The 22,767-nt window shown below is 37.3% G+C and overlaps 3 protein-coding genes and 1 pseudogene across 4 annotated transcripts; 2 read left to right on the forward strand and 2 right to left on the reverse strand.

Moving 5' to 3' along the window:
- Window positions 1-2,390: 2,390 nt before the first annotated feature.
- LOC141827594 (ubiquitin-conjugating enzyme E2 36-like) lies at window positions 2,391-6,627 on the forward strand. The gene is made up of 8 exons (XM_074714882.1): window positions 2,391-2,492; window positions 2,661-2,688; window positions 2,854-2,940; window positions 3,088-3,146; window positions 5,457-5,498; window positions 5,573-5,646; window positions 6,241-6,338; window positions 6,444-6,627. The coding sequence occupies exons 1-8, from the start codon at window positions 2,457-2,459 to the stop codon at window positions 6,479-6,481; spliced, it is 462 nt and encodes a 153-aa protein (XP_074570983.1). The 5' UTR covers window positions 2,391-2,456; the 3' UTR covers window positions 6,482-6,627.
- A 1,702-nt stretch (window positions 6,628-8,329) lies between these two features.
- LOC141828357 (gibberellin 2-beta-dioxygenase-like) lies at window positions 8,330-9,470 on the reverse strand. The gene is made up of 3 exons (XM_074715782.1): window positions 9,085-9,470; window positions 8,651-8,999; window positions 8,330-8,569 (listed from the first exon to the last, which is right to left on the reverse strand). The coding sequence occupies exons 1-3, from the start codon at window positions 9,468-9,470 to the stop codon at window positions 8,330-8,332; spliced, it is 975 nt and encodes a 324-aa protein (XP_074571883.1).
- Window positions 9,471-11,748: 2,278 nt separating this feature from the next.
- LOC141826969 (potassium channel KAT1-like) lies at window positions 11,749-14,087 on the reverse strand (annotated as a pseudogene).
- A 1,420-nt stretch (window positions 14,088-15,507) lies between these two features.
- Window positions 15,508-21,732, forward strand: LOC141826256 (phospho-N-acetylmuramoyl-pentapeptide-transferase homolog). Of its 2 annotated transcripts, XM_074713501.1 has the most exons (9): window positions 15,508-15,637; window positions 15,738-15,818; window positions 15,907-16,133; window positions 16,948-17,395; window positions 17,514-17,578; window positions 17,922-18,115; window positions 19,991-20,199; window positions 21,376-21,539; window positions 21,642-21,732. In XM_074713501.1, the coding sequence occupies exons 1-9, from the start codon at window positions 15,518-15,520 to the stop codon at window positions 21,676-21,678; spliced, it is 1,545 nt and encodes a 514-aa protein (XP_074569602.1). In that variant the 5' UTR covers window positions 15,508-15,517; the 3' UTR covers window positions 21,679-21,732. The 2 variants fall into 2 exon arrangements, with proteins under 2 accessions (XP_074569602.1, XP_074569603.1); XM_074713502.1 differs by having other exon boundaries at window positions 21,376-21,732.
- Window positions 21,733-22,767: the final 1,035 nt, after the last annotated feature.

Consider the following 22,767-nt stretch of genomic DNA (forward strand, 5'->3'; position numbering starts at 1 on the left):
TACAGCCTCCTCGCCTTCTCGCGCACTCCAATTCACGCCCTGCTATCGTCTTCGCCTGCCCCACACTCGATCGTCGCCAGCATGCGAAAACGATAACGACGACCATTTCTTAATTGCCGCAACGAGAGACGTAGTGGTTACCCCTTTACCTTTCAGTAGCGTCAAAAGAATCACGCAGCTCTCCTCGCTTTATTCCCCCTTCTTTCCTTTCCCTTCCTCCCACTCCCTCCATAAATCATGTTGATGGTGCCTATCTTCTGCACTCCCTCCATTAGTAAGGAGGTAAATCATTGATAATGCCTATCGACCACTATATAAGTGATGACACTTTAGGCGCTTAGCCACTCAGTAAACAGAGTTCCACGGCTTCCAATTATCGATTAGTGAAATTACTTAAGAGATCTTAGTAGTAAGCGAGGTTAATTAAGAGTGAAATCGATTAATTTGTGACTTATCAATGTATTTATTAGGATAATCGGGTTCGATTTAGTTTAAATTTAATTAGATCGTTCAATGATTGACCAGAAATAGACCGGTCAATATATCCGGTCCGGACCGGTTCGATCGGATCCGGCTTTAGCTAAGGGTTTGGGGGGTTTGATAGAAGTCACCCTATATAACTGGAGGTGAGTATTCGGTTAAAATCGAACTGAACCAAACTGAATAAAGCGAAAATGAATAAATCGATTTTTTTCAAACCAACCGAATCGATCGAATTTTTTAATAAAAATCGAACAATTGAACTGATATTTTATCGGTTAATTCAATTTTTAACTGAATTAATCAAATTTTTTAAATATTATAAAAATTTTACTAAATAATTAAGGATTTATAAATTTATTTACTTAAAATTTATAAATTATTTTTTTTAATTTGAATAATTCGGTTTATTCAGTTTAATCGAATAAGGAATTTTAAAACCGAAACCGAATCGAATTAACCAAATTAATCGATTTTTTAAGAAAAAATAATAGAAATTCTGAAATAACTGAACTAAATTTTTTAATTCGGTCGATTCAATCGGTTTATTCGGTTTAACTAATTTTTGCTCACCCCTAGTATTCATCTGTTGTGCTAGTGGCTACAGAATTGTTTGAATAGATATTCCTGGAATTGCTTGAATAGATATTCCTGGAAGTTTCAACTTCTTGATTGTTTTTTTAAATACCGGAATGAGAGCACAGTTAGTTTTGGTGGGTTCTATACTGGCCTTGAAATATTACTTAAGCTGACCATTTTCTGCTTAAGTGTTTGAACAAAATTTTTGATTGATTTTTTTTTTAGCAGTCTAAATTTCATAATGTTTTTCTCATGATTTGTGTAGTGACTGAAGATGTCAAGGAGAACAACAGAAGACCTGGCACAGTTGAAGATACAGAGGTTGGTTTCTGTATATTACTTCTGTTTATATACTCATCACTGACTACGTTTGTCTGGCAAATCATACGAGTTAAAAGTTCCTTGTCTCCATAATGTTTTCTCAAGTTTAACTGCTGGTAAACATCTTTTTTCAGAAATCTGAAGTATTGCTTTGATGAACTGTGGTTACTAAGATTCAAATTCTGTGGATGCAACTCAGTGGATCATGTCTTCATCATGTTTTTTTTAGCTTTGATAATGAGATTTTTAACGAATGCTATAACTGTGTATTCGATACAATCTTAACGGTGTCTTCTTGACACACAATTTGCAGTGAAGGCTGTTTTTTTTAGTTATCTGGTATTGTTTTTTGCTCCCATTTTCTGAATTAGGAAATTTATGTTAACTTGGTAGTTAAAGTTGCTAACCCTTGTCCATTTGATGCTGATGCTTTTAGCTTATTATTTATTTATTTTGTTTTCATGTCATCTATTATTGTTTCCTGTTCTCATTTTCTATTTAGAAATTTTATGTGAACTTAAAAATTAAAGATGCAAATAGAAGTTGTTTAGAACTCTTCTTATGAATAGCATCGTGTAATAAACAACTCGTCTTAGATATAACTCACTTCGATATTATACATCTAAATTTATTGCAATTACAATTAAATCATCTCTCTTTACATCATCACTCAATTTCTAATCCTAACCCTACTTTAAGTAACTATCTAATTTAACTCTAATTTTTTTTTTGAAACTTTCCTACAATTTTAGGTTAGTTAAAATACCATGATAATTAATAACTTAATATTTTTAAAATGAAACGATGACAAATGTATGGTGTTCGCTTGATATAAAACGGTGACGTCATGATTTCATCATATAGCTTTGAATATTTGGGGAACGAGAACACGGCAATTCGAGGATGTTTTATTGATTAAATAAGGTTTAGGGATCATTTTGAAAAAGACGATAAACCGGGGGTTGAACTGAAATAAGGAGCCTTCCTTGACTTGCCCTTTTGCCCTTCGCTTGTTTTCCTTCTCCGCGTCTCCCGATCGATCGGCTGAGAGACGCCTTGAGCCTAGAATCGTCTCGATGGCCAACAGCAATCTCCCTCGCCGGATCATCAAGGTAAGCCCTCGGCCGAGGCGTCTGTAGCCCAATTTTTCGTAGTTCTCTTGTGCTTTCCTTTCCAGCCTCGCCGATTTGGTGATTCAGGAAAAGAGCGTCGGAGTTTTTTGTTGTTTGACTATGTATTTAACTTGCTATGATACAATTTTTATCCTGTTTGTTGATCAGGAAACACAGCGACTCCTTAGCGAACCAGGTATGATTTATCTTGTTTTTTTTTATTTCTATTAGAGTTCGAATTTTCAGTTGATCTTGTTTTGTTGAGAACTAAGAAATAGGATAGTGTGACTTATAGGGTTTTGCGGTGGGATTTTTTTTATCCCATTTGGTTATTGCGACAATTTTTTTTTCTTTGTTGCAGCTCCTGGCATCAGTGCATCTCCGTCCGAGGATAACATGCGGTATTTCAACGTGATGATCCTCGGACCGACTCAGTCTCCATATGAAGGTGATGACTTTTGATAAAATACAAATTCCTTGAGTACCTTAATTTGTTGGCCTTCATTCTTCCACATTGATTAATTTATCGTGTTATTGTCGATCTGAATTCTGAGGTTTATTCAATATGTCATTATTTCGTTTTGCCTACTATCAGGAGGAGTTTTCAAGCTTGAGTTGTTTTTGCCTGAAGAATATCCCATGGCTGCCCCAAAGGTTAGACGCCCACTAGTTACTTTTTTGCCAATATTGATTGGAAAGCAGTTGTTGTGAATGTATTTAGTTTCCACTTGTTCTGTATTAGCATCAAAGCATTCTGGTAAACTAGAATATACATGGCTAGTTACCACTAATTTGAACATTTTACTTCTTTTTTGGTTCACTAATGACTTTTTCATGCATTATGTTTGCAACAGTTGGGACGCACTGCTTGTTTTCATTGCCATTCTTGTGGTTATATTGCCACTATTGTAAAAAGGAACTCTTTTTGAAGTTATGGGCCATGTGGCTTCCTCTTGAATAGTTTATTGAAGAGCTTATCAACTTAGTACTACTTATTGGAGCCTTTATGAGTCTGCATGGCTACATAAGCTACCAGAATAATAAAACTAAGCACTACAGCTTATTTATCATTGGCAAAGGGCCATTACACTGGGCAGCGAGACTGGAGCTAATGGTGTTCAGCATGTTTGTTTGAGTATTTTATTAATTCGCCTCTTAAACTGAGCCATGATACATTAACACTTTAATAAAGAGTGATGGGTAAACTAGGAATTTTATCTCTAAATCATACTGGAAGATATACCAGTGTTTATGATCAGCAATTGAATCAATAAGCCTTATGCTTAAATTGGTTAGCTATTCAACTAAACTATTTGGTGCATGCTACAATATGCAAAGGAACCGATAAGCCATGCTCCTAGATTCACCATGCTCAGTGGACAGCATGTTATGCAATCTATTCTTAAATTAACAATGCTGAGTGGTTAGCATGATATGCAATGATTGCTAATCTACTGTCGTTTAGAACGTTCTGCATCTTACTTTTAGGTATGGGCCATGAATGTGTGAATAATGACATTGTCTTTTTGTAGATTGAAATTGCAGCAACTTTACAGTGGTAGACGATGAAACCTTTTCACATGCAAAAATGTAATTTAGTAGGATTAACTGGAAGTTGGGAAAGTTTCATTTATTTATTGTTTTTTATTTTACAACACCGGTCTATCTATTTTGTCATTGGCTTTATCATTCTATCTTCACCAAGCTCTCAGTTGTGCCCTCAGTTGTGATTAGAAGGACACCATTCACTTTGATTGTTAGATTGCCTATGAACAAAACTCCTTTATTGAATAGAGGTATTGACAACTAAGACTAGCAAGTCCCTTTTCCTATTATCCTTATCCTTAATTCCTTCCATTACTTTTCGTTTATTCAATTCAGTATCCATTGTTTGTTTTGGGTACTCAACTTAACTATTTTTGTCCTGAAATTCTCAAGTGGATTCTATGAATTAGTCCTCTCTGTGACAAATTATCATTTTAATGATTTTTTTTAAAAAAAATCTTGTACAATGTCACTTTTATTTGAACTGTGCCAATGGAGTTCTCTAACTAATTTTCATTCGAACTCTGGGCAGTGGAGAATTTGTCATTTTAGGTTGTCCAGTCTTGTAGCTTGGTACTTTTTCCTATGTTTTCTGTGCTACTAGAAAGCTGCAGACTTTAATTTAAAAACACGGTCAGTGCAAACCTAGATTTTCTTGGGCAGGTCACCAAACAATTATATAAAAAGCAATTGTGTATGCACACAAATATATATATCACGTGTAATATTTTTTTAGAAAAAACCAGTCATTATTCCTGGTTCAAATATTTGAATTATAAATTCTATCATTCAAAATTTTATATTTACTAACATGAATGGGATGGAAAGGGAGGGCCATCAATGGAGTCAATAGTTGCATGATGGGAAGGGAATTGGATGCCGGAGTGATGAGTTGAGGAGGGAGGGAACGTTGTTCATTGATAGCACACTTTGATGGAGAAGGTTTAAGGGAATGGTGGTGTTGGAAAGGATGATATTAGTGGATTGCGGTCCTTGTGAAGAATATGGGATTGGTGACTAGGAGAGGGTTAGAGCCAACATGACAGTGTAATTCAAATACCCAAATTAGTTATCTCACACATACTGCTACTTCTTAACCCTCATTAAATCTTTTTTTCTTCCTTAAACGTAAAACTATCATATATGATGTTATTTAATGTTTAAGCCACAGTCTGTGCCAGTCTCCGACTCTGGACGTCTTGATCACCATGCCAATGAGCAGCCTCCGGTCAGGAATGATGAACCATAAAATAATATGTTCACTCTCTTGAGTAACTGCCTAGCTATGTCACTGATTAAAGCAGAGCCTACTCCACTATGCAACATTGTTTTTTGCACCCTTTCATGGGAATGGAAACAATATTTACTTATTTAAGATATTCATTGATATATTCTTTTTATGAAATATATCTGGAACAGGTCCGGTTTCTCACCAAAATCTATCATCCTAACATTGACAAGGCAAGAAGTTCTACTTTCTTCTCTTTTGTCGATTTGCAGGAAATCCATTCTAATATCATGGATTTGATATGCAGCTTGGAAGAATATGCCTTGACATCCTGAAGGATAAATGGAGTCCAGCTCTCCAAATTAGAACAGTATTACTCAGGTGACACATATAGTTCTAGTTATTATTTTGTTTGTAATCATCAAAAGTTGTTATGCAATTTTTTCACTGGGATGTTAAGGCCACTCAATCTGCTAGGCTAGCAAAGGCATCAGTTTATTCCCTCATTAGCAACAGAGGGGGCAATCAATATTGATGTGGTGGTGCACAGGCAACACCACCCATATGGTATTTTGTTACGGTTGATACTTGGTCGACCTTTCTTGCCCCATAAATAGGACCTTTTTTTCATGTTGGCTGATGCAGGCTCATATGGAAATTGAAGTTATATAAATATGTTCTTAATTCCTTTGTCCCAGCCTGCAGGGTCTTGTTGGACCAGAATGGGATTATGACTAGCGCATTACTACATGCTTATTTTTAAAATTGCAGTATTTTGATTCTTCATTGTGAAAATCAATGTTTAGAGTCATTACCTTTTGGGCTTAGGAATGCAAGCATTTCTAGTATTTCTTATTGATCTAATTTTGCCTACTTATTGCTGGGTCCCGTAGTATTCTGCCCTGATAACTCTTTCAGAAATCCATTGTATTTGTGAACTAGAGGAGTAATAGTCGTTCTTTATTATGATCTCAGTATTCAAGCACTTCTTAGTGCTCCAAATCCAGATGACCCTCTTTCTGAGAACATCGCAAAGCATTGGAAATCGAATGAATCAGAAGCTGTGGAGACAGGTAAGATCTCGGCCAAAAGCCTTGTTGCATTCATGCCCTGAATACCTACAGTATCAAACTTAAGCTTCTCGCTTTAATTCTTACGGATTCCATTTGGTGATGCAGCAAAAGAGTGGACGCGTCTATATGCCACCGGCGCATAAACAATGCTGCAGTAAAAGTTTATTAATCCATACATGTTGAACTAGGTACAGTCAAGAAAATGTTCTCTGCTTTTACTCATTATACTGCAAGGTATTGTATCATTTTCTTCATGTGCTTGCTAAAGCCACAGTTTGTCTTTCTTCCATGCGATTAGAGTTCTTCAAGATTCTTTTGTAGAAGTAAAAGTTTGTTTCGGTAGGAACCGAAGTCAAACAAGATGTTTGAATTTATCCCGTGTAGTGCAGCCTAAGTGCTCAGTTCATGTCATTAGATTAAAGATCTCACAAAAAACCATCAGTTGCAGAGGAAAGTGAACATGCTCTCCTTCTCAGTTAAAATGCTAACTTCATCATAAATGGAGTAAACAACGATTCTAGTTCGTTTGTTTGTATGTTCAGTTTGTAGAAATTTTATTAGGAAATGATAAAGAATAGTTTGACAATAAAATAGATAAGAAGTGATTAGTCGTACTAATACTCATGAAGAATCAAAATTAACATCAATCTTATTCCATAGATTTTTTTAACGCCAGTTCGTTTGTCAATCGCACCGCCATCGACGCGACGTCTCTTTCTTGTCCATCAAATTAACGAATTCCTCCGTCCATCGATCGATCGACAGACTTCGCGCCGTCGTCCCTGTCGCCGGCTACAGCGACCGGTTACTTGAACCAACACGCTTGAATGCGTATCGCAAGCAGACAAACGGCGCGATCAATGAGAGCGAGCTCCGCTCAAAAATCCGACGCCCGGCGACAAAACCGCAAGCGAGAGCGACAGCGACCGCGGGCATGGGCGCGACAGCGACCTCGTCGACCGACTCCTGCGATCGCCCGAGAGAACTAAACTGTCAAAAAGGCTCCGATAGCCACCCACTCGACGACGCGGCTTCTTCCATTTCACTCTGCGATCCCCGTCGCCGTCATGGCAACCAACTGCCACGCCCACTTGTCCTTTCCTACAATCTCCATGCTGACTGCAGGGACCGAGCCACAAAATTTAATTTCAAGAACTGCAACAGATTGAATGTTTCACTGCTGCCTTCTTCCTTGTTCGTTCTTGTACTCTCTCTCTCTCTCTCTCTCTATCCCTATCGCTGTCTCTCTGTGTCTTGTATTTATTGCATCGCACTAATTTGACTGGATAATTCCAAGAGTGGGGATGGATTTTGTACGAAGGAGAACAGAAAGGTACCTTTCCTTCCACGTGATGGGTCCTATTTGTAATCGAGCTCGACTGTCACAGTCAATCTACTCGAGGAGAGGAAAAGCATGTCATGGTCAATCCACAATGAATGAAGCAGGTACTTGAAATCCAACTTCCACAACCACCTCCAGGATCTAGGCTCTAGCTACTCAGGCACAGCGCCATTAATGTCAATCATACTGTTCTACCTTTTCATTTAATTAATAGACCAAATCTTCTATCCATGACTTCAGTTTGCTTATAAACTATTTTACTCGATGCAAAATCGTTCCAACTGTTTTTAGGTCAAACGTGAAATGTAGCAATCGAAGCTCTGTTGAGATCCTTGACTCATTGTAGCAATCATGTTCTAGGCTATAAGAATAGATGCAACTATTGCTCATATTGTCTTATTTTGTGAGAAGACCTTTCGAGGAAAAACTAGTATAAAAGAGCCTTTCTTTCACCATGCATGCTAATTTTATATTACAAATTGAAGGATCGAGGTCCCTTTCATGTAACCTAAAGAAAATTAATCTTAACCATTGTTTAATGAATGATTAAGATTAATTACTCTTAAATCGTAGAAAGGAAGGACCTTCACATTAATTATACTTTCGTTTTCATGATCATCCATCCATGCATCATCATGCAGAGGCCTTCCTACTTCTCGAACTGCCCCAGCCTGTCGTCCCCCAGCCTCGTTCTGCATGCAGCCTTCTTATACTCGTTCCACGTGAACTCCCTGTACTTGCTCTGCTCCCCCTCCCCCATCACCTCCCCCAATGGCGCAATCTTCTCTCCCGGAGCTACCCCCAAGAAGTAGATCATCGACACCCGGCACTTCGCGCCGTCGGCCATCACCCTGTGCCTCACGCTCCTCAACCTCCCGTTCGTCAGCACCTGATGAGAATGGGAGTGAATACGCACTGATATATATATGTGATGTTGCTTTCGGTGGGGCAACGATGGTGATTTATATACCTGAAGAGAGTCGCCGACGATGATGAAGAAGGACTGGTGGTCCGGCGGGACGGAGACCCAGCTCCCGTCCTTGAGGGCGATCTGTAGACCTGCGCTGTCGTTGGACCGAAGAACAGAGATCACTTGCGGGTCCGTGTGCTCTCCGAACCCTGTCAAGCTACGATCGAGCTGCTTCTCCGGTCGAGGAAACTCCGGGTAGTGATTGAGCCTGATGATTCCTTCGCTTTGCTCGCCCATCACCAGGTTACTGAAAACCGTCCTGTCGTTGCAATTTAGTCCCTCCGCCATTAATTCCAGCACCTCGCGAGCTAGTTCTTTCACTCTCTGCGAGTACTCCAGCAAAGCAGAGCTGAAACAGAGTAGCCATGAAGAAGTTAGCTGTGAGGAATTAAGTGCTGCTTTACGTGCAAATGATGGTAATTATTCGATCCCACCGGAAAGAGGAGGCCATGGGAGAGAGAGCGAAGGGGTCGTCTCCGGCCACGGGGAAGAGGAGGTACTCCAGCCAACCGACGTCGCCGTTGGGTCCAATTCGCTTGTTCCCGTAGCCGAAGGGGTCGGCGGAGCTGGCCTTGTCCTTTTCGGCCTGCGGGGAGTGGAAGAACTCGAGCGTCGCCGACTCCAGACGTTGCATTAGATGCAAAGGAATGCCGTGGCCGGCGAGCTTGAAGAAGCCGAACTCTTGGCAGGCGGACACGATGGCTTCCCCGGCCCCGGGATGCGAGAGGTCCACGACGGGGACGCGGGGGAAGTGAGCGACGGCGTCGGCAGGCGGGAGGAGAGGGATCGCCGCCAGAGCGGGGCTGGCCGAGGCCACCATGGCAAATGTGTCGAAGAAGGTGCAATTGTGCATGAGAAGAGACGAAGTTTAAACAACATCCATTAATAAATAATAATTTCGACATATTTATATTATTATTATTATTTAAATTTTATCTAAATGATATTTTATTATTTTTCTGGATATCTTATATTTAAAATTATTTTTTACGGATAAAAAAATGAATTATATAAACAAAAATGCGCTGGCATTTGAAAGAAAATTAAATATTTTAATTTATATAATTCATTTTTTTATATAAAGCCTCCTTGTCAAGCCCATGGGAGATTGAGAGGGCTTTCTGGTCCTACTTCGTCTTCAACTACCTGAAGCCGGACGGCGACGGCGATTGCGATGGCGACTGAAAGGTCAATAATCTTCTTACTTTTCCCCTTGTTCGTAGGGCTTCTTTACCGCCGATTTGGGCTTCACAACGAGCTGATGTGTTTGCGGTTGATTGTTGAAGTTCTCGAGGTGAATCTGAGTTAATGTTGGTGCACGCACTCTCACATACTATTTCGATCGATTTCCATCGACGTGGTTTGCTTTAGGGTTGAATGTTAGAACACTATCACACTCGTAACACTACAGTTGATATCTCTTCTCTTTGCATGATCTTGCTGCAAGAGCCCTCTTTGACTTTGACCATGGAGGACACACATGCAATGTAGAAAGTGCCACATTCTTTTATCCTCAAAGCATGTTGATCATTAGAAAATAATGAGGACGCATATCTAACAATAATCTCATCGTGACCATAAACCTTCAAAGTCTTCATTTTTCGGCATGGAAACGGCGGCCATTGTCATTGTACTTTTGCTATCTTTCATTGTCACTATTTCTATTGTGCCTCTATGAGATATAGATGGTCCCCGTCACGTATTATGCTTATATCATCAATTTCTGCATTCTCTTGATTGATCACTTTGGTAGGATGATGCCGACAAACTTATCTTCTTCATTTTTTAAAAGCCATGATTAAAAACAATGGAAAATATATGACAGATTACTTGTTGCTCATTATAATTTATGCTTCTTTCTCAGCCCTGTATCTCTATTTCTCTTCATCTATGAGTTTTACTTGAGAGACCAGAAAGAAGGAAAATTGCCTATCATGCTAGTTGTTAATTTGTAATAATCTCAACACTAACGATAGTGAGCTAATCAGCAGCATATGCAAGTTTATTGGTTAGAATATGCTATGTGTTTAATAAGATCAAACTTTACTTGCCACCAATTCTGAGGAGTTCCTCTACAGTTTCAGGTAAGTTCATCACCTTTGCTTTTGGTTGCCTTGCAGATCTTTCCTTCAGAGAACGCATGTGAATGACCACTTGTCTTCTTGTTAGCTTCATGACATTGTTAGGACAATAATAGCTTCCACTTTGTGAGCAAGAGTTTATTGACATTTCAATGATATTTGAATATCCATGTCGAAATAGCGGCTCCCTTCTCACACGTCTCTTAAAGATATCTTCATGGTCAGGCAATTTCACTTGAGCATATTTCAGTTCATCAATTCTGGTGAAACTCATCCTATCAGTATCACTTAGATAATATTTCAAGAGTTTCTTTATTGTCATGTTTCTTGTTTGTACCTTTGTGTCTCGACATGTACCATTGCAATAATAAAGGTGGAATCCGCCACTTCAGCGGCTCCACACGGTCGGTCTCACGATCATCTGTAAAGAAGTAAATCGAGAAGTTGTCGTTGGCCACTACAGAGGAGGACATTATCTCAGCTTCGTCGAGATTCAACCCTTGTCCACTGCAGCAAGTATGTCCCGCAATAACTAACTCTTCTGCAAAAAGGTGGAATCCGCCACCCTAGCCGCCCCACAACCATCTGTGAGGAGGTAAATCGAGAAGCTGCAGTTAACTACGACGGAGGAGGATATTGCTTGGCTTCGCCGAAATTCGAACCCTTATCCTCTTCTGCAAGTCTGTTCCGTCGTAATCAACTCAATCATGTTCCGGAGGCGTCTCGACATGGTACCATTGATTGCTCAATAGTTGCTTTCTGTTTCATTTGAATCTTAGCGGTCTCATTGTGCATTTTCTGTGCAGCTCCATGGAAGCTAGTGCTGTTATCTGCATGGCCTACTTTTGTATTGACCTGACCTGTTGAAAGCTGTTTAACTACGCCAATATTCTTGTTATTTTGTGCCTCACATAGTAGGTATCCTCCCATCTGTTCTGGGCTATCTGCTTTTCAAACTGGTTTGTCATGCCCATCTCGTTCATGGTTTGTTATTTCCAACCATTCTTTTAGGAACTCTTATGGGTCTTTTTGATGTATGCAAGGATATACTTCTTCATAAAGTTTCGAATTCTGTAAGATTTAAGATTGTCACTATCAGCTACTATTTCTGCAGATACTGAGATATCATTTTCAATATTTTGTTAAATTTGTTCTTAAGTATTTAAACATACTTGGTAAAGATTTCTCATGATAATAGTTGCATCATCTTTGTTTTCTCAAATAATGTTGAAAAGTGACGACCTGTTAAGTCTGAGAATTTGTGCTAGCTCACTGGTTCTTATAGTGAATGGCTGTGGTATGTTACATAGAACTCCTATTTCCCCAAATACTTCCCCTTCAGTTACCTTCCCATGAACCTGAAATGCAGCGAATCATACCGATTATCAATGCTTGACATGCTAATGCATTATTGGTATAGAATCTTTTGCTCTTACTTCTTCAGTTCCATCTGAATATGTTCTCATCTCCTGCAATTAGTAAACCAACTGTTAGTTCTATTATTGAGAATGGCTTCAAACAATCATTTTAGTGTTACAGTGCAAAAGACACTACATTATACTAAGTACCAACCACTGATCCTGATACTATAATATATAAATCTGTTGGTGTCTCGTTCTGAAGTATCACATCTTCATTCGGTGGAAAATACTCAGCTTGCATTTCTGTCACCTATTATCTCACACTGGTCTCATCAGCATAGCACATTCACTTAAATTGCTTGGAATATAATCAAGCTCTAAATTCTTTAGATGGCGGACCTACCAATTGGAAAATGAGATTAAATGAGATTCCCTGGAAAAGGTATACTCTTTGAACGGCAGGAAGGAACAGATACTCAGCTATGCTTGATTGAATGGCTTTAGGGAGACTGCTTAGAGTCTTTTGCTGTTTGAGTTCCTCTGTCTTGAACCTTACACACATATGAGTTATCATCTGGTCTTTTACATGCTTTTGGAGTTTATTTCTTGATACAAACTCAGAAGCAGCCTGGATGGTGTCCCTCTGATAGCAAAACATCTGAATCCTCAGTTAACATATATGTAATTAATTGCTTTTTAGTATATTGGTTACTGACATGAAAATTGGCCGAGCTGCAACAAAGTTAGGGAGGATAGGACTTACAAGTTCTTTGTGCGACTGGTCCCATGTACTATGAGGTTTGTCATATTTCCAATTAGGTAAGCTATCAAACCCAGATTAATGAACATGTAACAAATATCAAATAGCATTTCTCTTGTGTTTTCAGCATGCAAGTCACCATAACCAGTAGTTGTTAGTGTTGTAATGGACCAATATATTGCTGTTACATTTCTGATCCATAGATTGTCTTCCTTGAAATTTGGCATCACTGCACCTATCCAGGTTCTTTTTGGATCTGTGTATCTGTCAGCGATCAATAGTTGACGCATCCAGAACAGTGAACTGCAAAAAGTGTTACCTGTAGTAGTACAAAAATGCTGTGTCAAGGGTTCAAAACATGCAATAGTGCAACATGCAAAAAATCTCAAGTGAATCAATTGCTATTTTAAAGCTTACTGATAAGAGTTTTGTGCACCGTGTCCAGAAATAATTGAGGCGAATGTCCTTCTCAAGTCTGAGGTAAGAAAAATTAACAAAATAATTTATTTTCATTGGTCGTTATTTGTATTAAGAGATGGGAGAAGATATAAACCTGGCAAACATGGAACTGACACGACGCAAATGCCATAGTCTAAGCATACTAAGAAGTTTGAAACCAAGACTATTGCCATGTCTACTGAAGAAGAATCTGATTGTTTGGAAGGGAAATGCTGAGCATGCATCAAAGATGAACCCGGTGGATAGGTACCTGTGAAATTCAGCTTGAGTGAAGTTCACAGAGCATGTATGCTTAATGTTGGACAAGATTCATGTATACTTTAGACAACATAAGTACAAATTAGTGTTTGTGAGGAGAGGAGATAAGGGTCAAATGCTAACCTGATTGCTATTCTCTTCAGATCATCGATAATGAGATAGGATTTGTGGTCGACATAAGCGACAAAGAATGTGAGCACAATATCAATTGCAAAAGTGCTGTTGACTATGTTTTCCACAAGGAATATTGTACGTGGCAAGTACAGAAGAAATGCAAACTCAAATGGGCAGATCCAGGCTGAGTAGAGAACCAAGAGCATCAGAAACATCCCCCATAGTCTGAAAAATAGTTAGTGAAAAAACAAAACTTGATACTCTAGTTGTTCAAAACATAAATAGGAGACAGCAAGTTGAGTTGAGTTAGTTTACCTGTACCGAAAATTGTTTGGAGATATAATGTGCTTCCTGAGCTGAACTGTTTGGTTTATTGTTGCTCCAAGTGAGGGAAGAAGATCATTGTGTAAGTTGAATTATCCACAATCCAAGTGGAATCCATTATCGCAGAAGTGCTGTAAGTAGCTTGTGGAAAAGAGTAGCATGGTTGTTCTATGATGTTTTGTAGTCTTCTATTGTGTGGAAGAGGACTCAAAATGGTATCATATATATAATGTGGTTGAAATTGCTGTCTTTTTTATGTCTGTGTATCAAAGTTAAAAGTTGAAACATAAGAAAGGAGTTCTCTTTCCTCTAATCATTAGGAGGTAGAGATGCTACAGATTGCATTACTAAATTAGTCTGAGATGAGTGGATTTATAGGAGGACCACGCGTAGATAATTTGAATGAATGGAATTTATCTTTTTAAGGATTAAGTGTCCTTGGCAAAGAACATTATATTTTATGTTGAGAAAGAATCTTGGTGAATGGGGTAGAGATAGTTGTGATCGAAAAGACATTTCCTGTTGAATAATTGGGTGTCAAACTCATGGTGGGAACAATGAATGTAGAATGATTGATGCCTAGGTTGGATAGGACCATGTGCACGCTCCAAGTTTCTACTGCTTAGGCTGTTATGGTTATCATTGCATTAAGATGCACTATTATAGTTGTTGTCCTGTACGGATCAGATGCAGATCATCAGCGTCATAATTGGGTAGTTTGGAGCTTTTTGACATTAGGTACATCCCTTCCTTGCTAACCCTGATACAGATGAAAAGGAACGCATGCCAAACTGCAAATTTGATGATGCTACAATTTGGATGTTTACCAAACTAATGCTTTAGAAACTGATCATTTGTTGAGTGAAACATCAAATTGGAGCTTTTGTAGTGTAGACAAGTGCAATTCGATCATCATTCAGTACTACAACTCTGGAGGGGTCTTCTCTTCCAGTGAACTACTTGGTGGAAACAGAAGATTATCATGAACCATATAGTTCACAGGAATATTCCTTGAAATGCAGAAATTGTAGTGATTTTGGTGGCAATTTAAAAGAGTTAATAATAAAATTGAAATGTTTAAGGACTATTTTGACATAATTATAGCATTTAAAAGGGTTGAATTAATGGATGAAAGATTCTCGCAACAAAGCTGTGTTGATTCTTGACCTGAATTGTGTTGGAATTGACCCGGCGTCTGGTCGAAACGAAATTTCAGAAATCAATTTGGCTCGTGTTAATTGAAAGCCTATGTTCGTATTCACAATTTGAATCGAAAAAATAAAGGAATATTTTAAATTTTTTTTAGTTTTAAATATTATTTGTTAATACTCTCCCCGGTTGCTTAGGTCCGGATAGACCTGGGGCCTGGACCTATTTAGACCGGGATAGACCTGGGTCGGCCCAACAAGAGAATAAAGGACGAAGCCTTTTCTCTGCCGACGTCATTTCCATTTATTAATTCCTTCTCCTTCCCCCGCCCGCCTCTCGGTCTCGCCGCACCGTCCCTCCAATGTGCTCCGCGGCTCCCCGCCCTGCCTGCCTAGGGTTTCATCCGACCAAATGCCTCCTCTCTGCGCCTTCGTCGGCGCGAGCCTGGATCCCTCCTCCCCGGTTCCGATCCATGTCTCAGGTTAGTTTCCAGCAATCTTTTCCTGTTCTCTTTTGCCCGCCCTTGAGTTCTTGATTTGTTCGGGCCATCGCGATACGATTCTTATTTGTCTTCCTTGTAGCGGTGTCGATCCGTATCTGGTGGCAGGATGCGCAAGCGTCGGCAGTTGTTAGTCGCAATGGCTTCTTTCTCTTTCGATGAGGTAATTTTTTGTTAGCATTGGATTATATTCGTTTGTGAATCTTTAAGCGAAGGATTGTTTTGTTTTTGACGGACGTTCTACGGTGCAGGATTCGATGGGTATCCCTACGCTCGTAGATGATGGCTACGGAGTTTCTGAAGAGAATACATCGTATATGTCTTCCAGCGATGATGAAGATTATGATGCAGACCTTCTTGTCTCCACTGTTACTGATGTCGAGTTGGCCTCAAACAAGGACCGTTATGAAACGTCTGATCCTTCTTTGACAGTGGCGACCCATCGGTTCGCGACCCTCCGAGGGCGGAGGAGGAGAAGGTGCTTTATATATAATATCGGAGATTATCAGTCGGTCATTTCTTTTTTGTTATCGTTACCATGTTTTGTTGCGTCACTTGGTGTTATTTGGATTTCATAGTGGACCTCATGTTTCTTTTTCTTTCAAGTGATTTTGACCATTCTAACACATTACTTATTTGGCTGGCCTTTCTAGATGCTCTTCATCACACCTTCTGCCTTTTTTGTTATGTAATTTATGATCGTTTGTTTCATTGGAGGTATAGTTTGTATCTGAAAGTATTTTCTTGAAGTGTTTTTCTTTTTCCAATATCATAAAGCCTTACTGCCCATCAATTAATGATCTCTTTGTTTCCATGGCAGGCAAATAAGAAATAACATGCACAATCAGTTATTGAAGCAATAATAAGAGTATAAGATGAGAAGCTACTTCATCAATATAGTTTACATGCAGTAATTCAGTAAATGTAACTTTGATAGTGGTTAAACCAAAAGAAAATAGGCTAGACGATCGACGTTGTAAACAGAAATCCTTATATCTTGCAGTTAGGTTAATTGAATTAATTAGGACTAGTTATACAAAGGAGGAGGGGGTTGTGGTATGACCTTTATCAAATAAGATTGAAGATTTTATCAACCTTGCAATAATTGGAAATATGGCATCACAGAAAATAATACAGTGAAAAAAAATCCATATATTCAACTTAAATTGTTGGCCATTGTCTCTTGTTATTATTCTCAATCTTTTCAGTTGATTGCAAATCATTTTATTGTGAAATATATGTGAATACCTTTTCTGCTTGATCATTGACTTGGTATTGATCCTTTATGTCAGAACGGGCAAGGGCATGTTAATCAGCATGACTTTGGTGGCATTCCTTGTTGGATTTCTTTTGTTCTTTGATTGGTGGTCATGGCAGATTGTCAGAATGCCCTTGGAACCATTTTTCTTAACACACCCTTTCACTTTGTCAGCAGTTATATCAGCACTTGCAGGATTTCTATTTGTCCCTATAGTTGATACCATGAGGATTTATCAGATTATTAGGAAGGATGGCCCAACTTCTCACTGGTCTAAAAAGGGTACCCCAATAATGGGTGGGCTATTTTTCATACCTGTAGCTATTGCTGTTGCTTCTGTCAAGGCTGGCAACAATACTGCTGCATTTGGAGCTGTAATAGGAACCATTTCATTTGCAGCAATTGGGTTATTTGACGACCTTCTAAGCTGTAATAATAGTCAGAATTGTGGCTTACCAGGCTGGGCAAAATTTGGTTTGCAGGTAGCATTTTTATCTTCATGCTCACATAATATTGACATGCACAAAATTTTGCACATCACCTGCACCATCTAAAAGATATGTTTTTTGTTTGATTATCTTTTTTCTGTGGTTGGTGCAGATAGTTGCTGGGACATGGTTTTCATTTTGGTTGGATTCTGCACAAATACCAACACCATACAACATGTATAGTTTCTCATAACCAGTAAGATCATCATGTTTAGTTGGCAAAAACTGATAATTTTTTATTTTCCTAATCTGTTATCTTTTTGGTCAACATTAGACGATAATAAGATTAGTGATTATATTTGTACTTATGAAGGTTTGCCTTTTGCAGAAGTTCAAATCATTCCTCTTGTCTTTCTGTATTTATTCTCTATCAATCCTTCTTTCATTCATATTTTTTTGGTAACTTTGCAATGATGAGCATCACATTCTGAAATTCTTGATATGTAAAATCCTGGTTCTTTTTTGCTTTTCTAATGTAGTTTAAATCCTGATTTTGTTTTTTTCTTCTATTTGATTGAAGGAAATTTTTGGCTCCTCTTCCTCAGCCATTGGGACTTGTGCATTTGGGGAAATTATATCTAGTCTTGACAGCATCATTATTTGTCTCTATGAGTAATGGAGTCAACATGACTGATGGACTTGATGGCTTGGCTGGTGGCTGTGCTGCTTTGGCTTTTATGGGAATGTCCATAGCTGTTCTTCCAATAAATCCTGGTAAGTATGCTTCTTTGATATTGATAACTGTATATTCTTCTCTAATAATTTATTCAGTAGAACTTATTAGCCATGTTCAATACAATCTTCATGGTATAATTATTTGCAAACTGATTTATTGTGCTAATTGATAATAATGAACTCCAAGCTTGAATCATGGTCAATAACCATAGATGGTATAATTCTCAAGTAAAAGTAAAACTAAATGCATCAACAATTAGGACTGAAGTGAACAAATACATGAAATGGATGGGCATATATCCCTGCAAGGAAGATTGCTACTTGTCTTGGATCTATTATCCAAGGTATTGAGGAGTGGTTAAAATGAAGAGGACTTCCTAGATTCTCTCTGATTGTCGTGTGTACCTTACTACCTTAGACTAAAATGAAAAAAATGATGAAATGATACAAATCGGTCATACTCTATTATTTTATGAATATTTTCAAAGATGGTCAATAGATTCAACAGGTAGACAAATTGGATTGATGAGGGTTGAAGAGGTGGGAGATCAATAAGAATGCTACTGAATATAGTTAATGCTGATTTGAGTTTTAAATTAAGTGTTAAAGTTTTTCATAGAATTTAATGGCTGGAAAAAATCCATTAGGCCCCAATGAGTGTTGATTATTAGTACAATAGTTATGAATTTTATTTTACTTCTTTCTTGGTCGATTGAAGCAATTGACAATGTTTTCGTCCTTAGGATGAGAATTCTAACATAATATTTCTCAACAGGTTCTTTTGTTACTCTAGGAACTGAAAATCTTTGTAGGCGGTCCATTATGAGATTTGGCACCATTGTTTGTTGAATTTTTATTTTTCAAAATTATCATATTTAGTTGAAAACAGGTATCTGGCTTACTTCAACTGAGACATCCTATGAGTAAGTATATTGAATCTACTAAAAACAGGTATATGGGTCACTTCATGAGACCGGTAACTTGAAAAATTTATCCTTCCCAACACTAAGAGAAATATAGGTCAAATACAATCATCTCTGTTGATCCTTCTACCAGGGAATATTTAATCATTTGGTCCAAAGATTAAAGGAAACTTAAAAGGGTTGTCTATGGGTTTGGTTAGGTTTGGGCGAAACTTATTGTTTGTAGAAAATGAATTGTTGGTAAATTAAAGATTTGCTGAACGTTTAAAACTTTCTAGATTAATGAGTTCATATCAAAGTTAGATACGAACTGTTCTAAAACTTGAAGTTCCATGAGGAAGCTTGAACTGGAATTGTGATTGAAATTACTGATGCCTAATCAATCTGATTCATTATTGCACACAAGCTTGTTGAGATTTTAGCAGACAATGGAATTTTCTGCATGTGCAAAATTTTGCTTCTAGTTTTAGTGCTTAAAAGTTGGTTTTAAATTGAAAACAGAATTGTAAATTCATGGACGACTTCTCTCTTTTGAATGATGATTATTAATTTGTTACTACCCAATCATAGTCCATGTCACTCACGGTAGCTATGTACATCTTACTAGTTTATAGGTGTTGTTCTGATTTCCATTTTGTCAGCTTTCTAGTTTGTAATTTACTAGTAAATCATTTGTGTATGGGCATGCGTACCTTCTTCCCTTTTTCTTTTGGCCAGTGATAATTTCTAGTTCATGGTAACCTACCAGATTCTATATGGATATGTTAGACTCTTCTTGACAAAGTGTTATAATATTTTTAATAGCTTACATAGTTGATGGATTGCTTAATGTGATTGTTTAGGGTTTCTATGATTTATAATGTTTATAATGTTGGAATGAATATATTTCTGGATTTTTGTCTGTAGGCTTTGAAGCATTTGTTGATTTTTTGTATTGATGATGTACTTCTATCTTCTAATAATGTATTTTCTATGTTTTTATACTACTTAGAACTTGCGATTTTTGGATCATCAATGTGTGGAGCCTGCATAGGGTTTCTCTTTCATAATAGACATAAAGCTTCTGTGTTTATGGGTGATGTTGGAGCGTTGGGATTGGGTGGTGCTCTAGCTGCAATGGCCGCTTTGTCAGGAATGTTCTTCCCATTGTTCATATCTTCTGGTATCTTTATGTTGGAAATGTTGTCAGTCATAATGCAGGTACGGTGGTGGTAGTCTTGCACTTTCTTTGTTTTTTATCCATATACATAAACAAAATTTTGGAAAAACAGATGCATGCAAATCTTTTGGGATTGAGCTCTCTCATAGGACATATGCACTTAATATTAACCTAAGTATTCACATAAAAGGAAGCTTTACATCTACCATGTAGTATATCAAACTATTCAATATAAGCAATCCATATAAAATACTATTTTTTATGATGAAACATATTCAATTAATAATGCTATGGATCCATATAGGAGGAAGTTTTATATTTACGCTATGATATCAAACAAAAGGCATATGATTTTTTTTTTGCAACTATTATCTTTTACAAGTCTTACCATAAATGTCTATTAAAAAGATAGACATCTCTAGAAGAGACTTTATTTGACAGAAATATCACCATTTCTTAGTAAATTTCTCTTCATCATTATTTCTGTATATATTGGGCTAGAGGCTTGTTTCAGAGATCTGTCATGTACTTTATCATGTGACTTAGTGGATTTAATTCAAACAAAAGGCATGATTTCTTTTGGTCCTGGCATTCTTGTTTTCATCCGAGTTTCAAGTGTTGCTTGCCATATCATATTTATCCCGTATCTAGTTATCATAAGGATACAACATGTTGTCCACTCGAAGGGAACATGTTAATGCTGCTATAACATGATTCTGTTTCTGTAGCACAAAGTTTGGGAATCTAAGGCCTCATTCAGTTAGTCCATTATTTTCTAACATATTTTAAGATGATTTCTTTTTGGAAAATCAAACATCTTGTAAAAGTTATTCAGAACAACTATATCTGATTTTTGTATCCACACCTGTATCAAATACACACTTGAGTTTGAGTAATTTAGTTTTTCTAGGCCTGGTCTATGTTTGAAACAAATTAGTCATACATATTCATGAGCATAGCTTGGCCCTAAGATCTATGTGCCAACTGCAAGCTCTAACACGATAAACTTCAAAATGGTTGGAGCATAGGATGGCTGATCTTTAAAAATGTATGCATACCATACCTTGTTTGCATCATGGAAAATATCCTTTTTTTCCTAGGACAATATGAATAATATCTATGCCAAATCTTAGTTGGCTTATCATTCTAAGCATATAGTTTAACTATTGAATCTGTTGTCTGAATTCTTTCTTATGTAGAATGGTTGTCTGATTCAGGTTTTTCACAAAAGGACTTTTAAACTCTTGCATAAGAGGAAAACTAGAAGGGGTGTTGAACACACAACATCAATCTATCATTACTTTGAACTGTGTGGAGTGCAAGAACCTCTAATTGTTGGTGGCGCTTATATAGTATCGTTCATCTTGGCACTCATTGCTGGGTATGTTGGTTTAATTTCAGCTTGACTAGCCCTTCATTTGTTGCATCTTCCTGTGGCTAAATATCCTTTATCCGAGTCCGTTTTGGGTTAATCTGGTCTCAGGGTAAACCTATATAGTTCACGAGGCTGTATTTACTGACCAAACTCTGACTAACATCAATAAGTCTCATCATTATTTGGGAGGCAATATTAACTGTTGTCTCCGCAATGAGATGGGCATTTGCTAATGATTGAGATCGGTTGCAATGAGATTATTCCGGATGGATGAAGGGTGGCCTCTTCCGAGTAGCCATAGGACATAATTCATGCCCGAAACATTATTTTTCTGGTGAGAACTGCTGCCTTTGCTTTGCCAAGTGCCTTGCATCAGTGCTTTTGAGGTTTCAGCTTCTCAATTTTATATCGGTATCCTTAAGTAACATTGTAAAACATCAATCGATATGAACAAATTGTCTATAGGGCCCAGGGAGAGTATAACTAAACCACAGTTTAATAAATTTTCTGATTTTTTTTTATACATTCATTTGCAGGTTTGTAACCACATGTATAATAGTTTTAAATTGCTTGCTTATGCTTTCGTTTAGTGTTGCTTGGTTTCATAGTAAGGCCTTTTTTTGGCTTCTGCTTGCCTTTTGTTTGCATTGTAATACAAAGAAATATTCTGATAAATATTTATGGGTGTTTTTGAAAATTTATATTAAAAAATTCTTGATAAAAAGGATGTTAGTGGGGCGCTAAAGTTTTTTTTGTTGGACTTTTGTCTTTGTTAAAGATTGTTTTTCCTAAAGTTAGGAGTGAACAAAATTTTAGTTCAAAATAATCGAGTGAATCATTAATTATTAATTCGAAGTTTAATCTTTATTAAATTGATTGAGTTTTTATTTTTAAAATTTATTTATTTTATTTTTTAAAAAAAAATAGTTAATTTAATTATTGATTGAATTAATTAATTTTTTTATTAGTTTATTTTATTCAATTTTAATAGTAAGAATTGATTTATTTAATTGATTAAAAAATTGATTAGTTCAGTTTTAACAAAAATTTAATTTGATCAAATGTTCATCCTTACCTAATTAATAATTACTCGATCAAATTAACAACCCAAAAGAAAATGAATTGATAGAATGAAAATGGCCTAATTTTTATCCTTTAATTTTTTATATTATATAACTACAGTCTACGGATATACATTTCCCCTCTCAGCGCGCCGCCGATTTGATCTAATTCA

The sequence above is a fragment of the Curcuma longa genome, chromosome 4 (genome assembly GCF_044706935.1).
Source record: "Curcuma longa cultivar G26 ecotype Majalengka, Jawa Barat chromosome 4, ITB_CL_G26_1.1, whole genome shotgun sequence".
In the NCBI taxonomy this organism is placed as follows: Eukaryota; Viridiplantae; Streptophyta; class Magnoliopsida; order Zingiberales; family Zingiberaceae; genus Curcuma; species Curcuma longa.

Bases quoted from the DNA above. Each gene is read 5' to 3' on its own strand.
- LOC141827594 (XM_074714882.1), top strand. From the start codon at position 2,457: ATGGCCAACAGCAATCTCCCTCGCCGGATCATCAAG. The intron at 2,689-2,853 runs GTATGATTTATC...TCTTTGTTGCAG, and splicing joins GCGACTCCTTAGCGAACCAG to CTCCTGGCATCAGTGCATCT. The intron at 5,499-5,572 runs GCAAGAAGTTCT...TTTGATATGCAG, and splicing joins ATCATCCTAACATTGACAAG to CTTGGAAGAATATGCCTTGA.
- LOC141828357 (XM_074715782.1), bottom strand. From the start codon at position 9,470: ATGGTGGCCTCGGCCAGCCCCGCTCTGGCGGCGATCCCTCTCCTCCCG. The intron at 9,000-9,084 runs GTGGGATCGAAT...ACTCTGTTTCAG, and splicing joins CCCATGGCCTCCTCTTTCCG to CTCTGCTTTGCTGGAGTACT. The intron at 8,570-8,650 runs GTATATAAATCA...CATTCTCATCAG, and splicing joins TCGTCGGCGACTCTCTTCAG to GTGCTGACGAACGGGAGGTT.
- LOC141826256 (XM_074713501.1), top strand. From the start codon at position 15,518: ATGTGCTCCGCGGCTCCCCGCCCTGCCTGCCTAGGGTTTCATCCGACC. The intron at 15,638-15,737 runs GTTAGTTTCCAG...TCTTCCTTGTAG, and splicing joins GGTTCCGATCCATGTCTCAG to CGGTGTCGATCCGTATCTGG. The intron at 17,579-17,921 runs GTATAGTTTCTC...ATTTGATTGAAG, and splicing joins ATACCAACACCATACAACAT to GAAATTTTTGGCTCCTCTTC.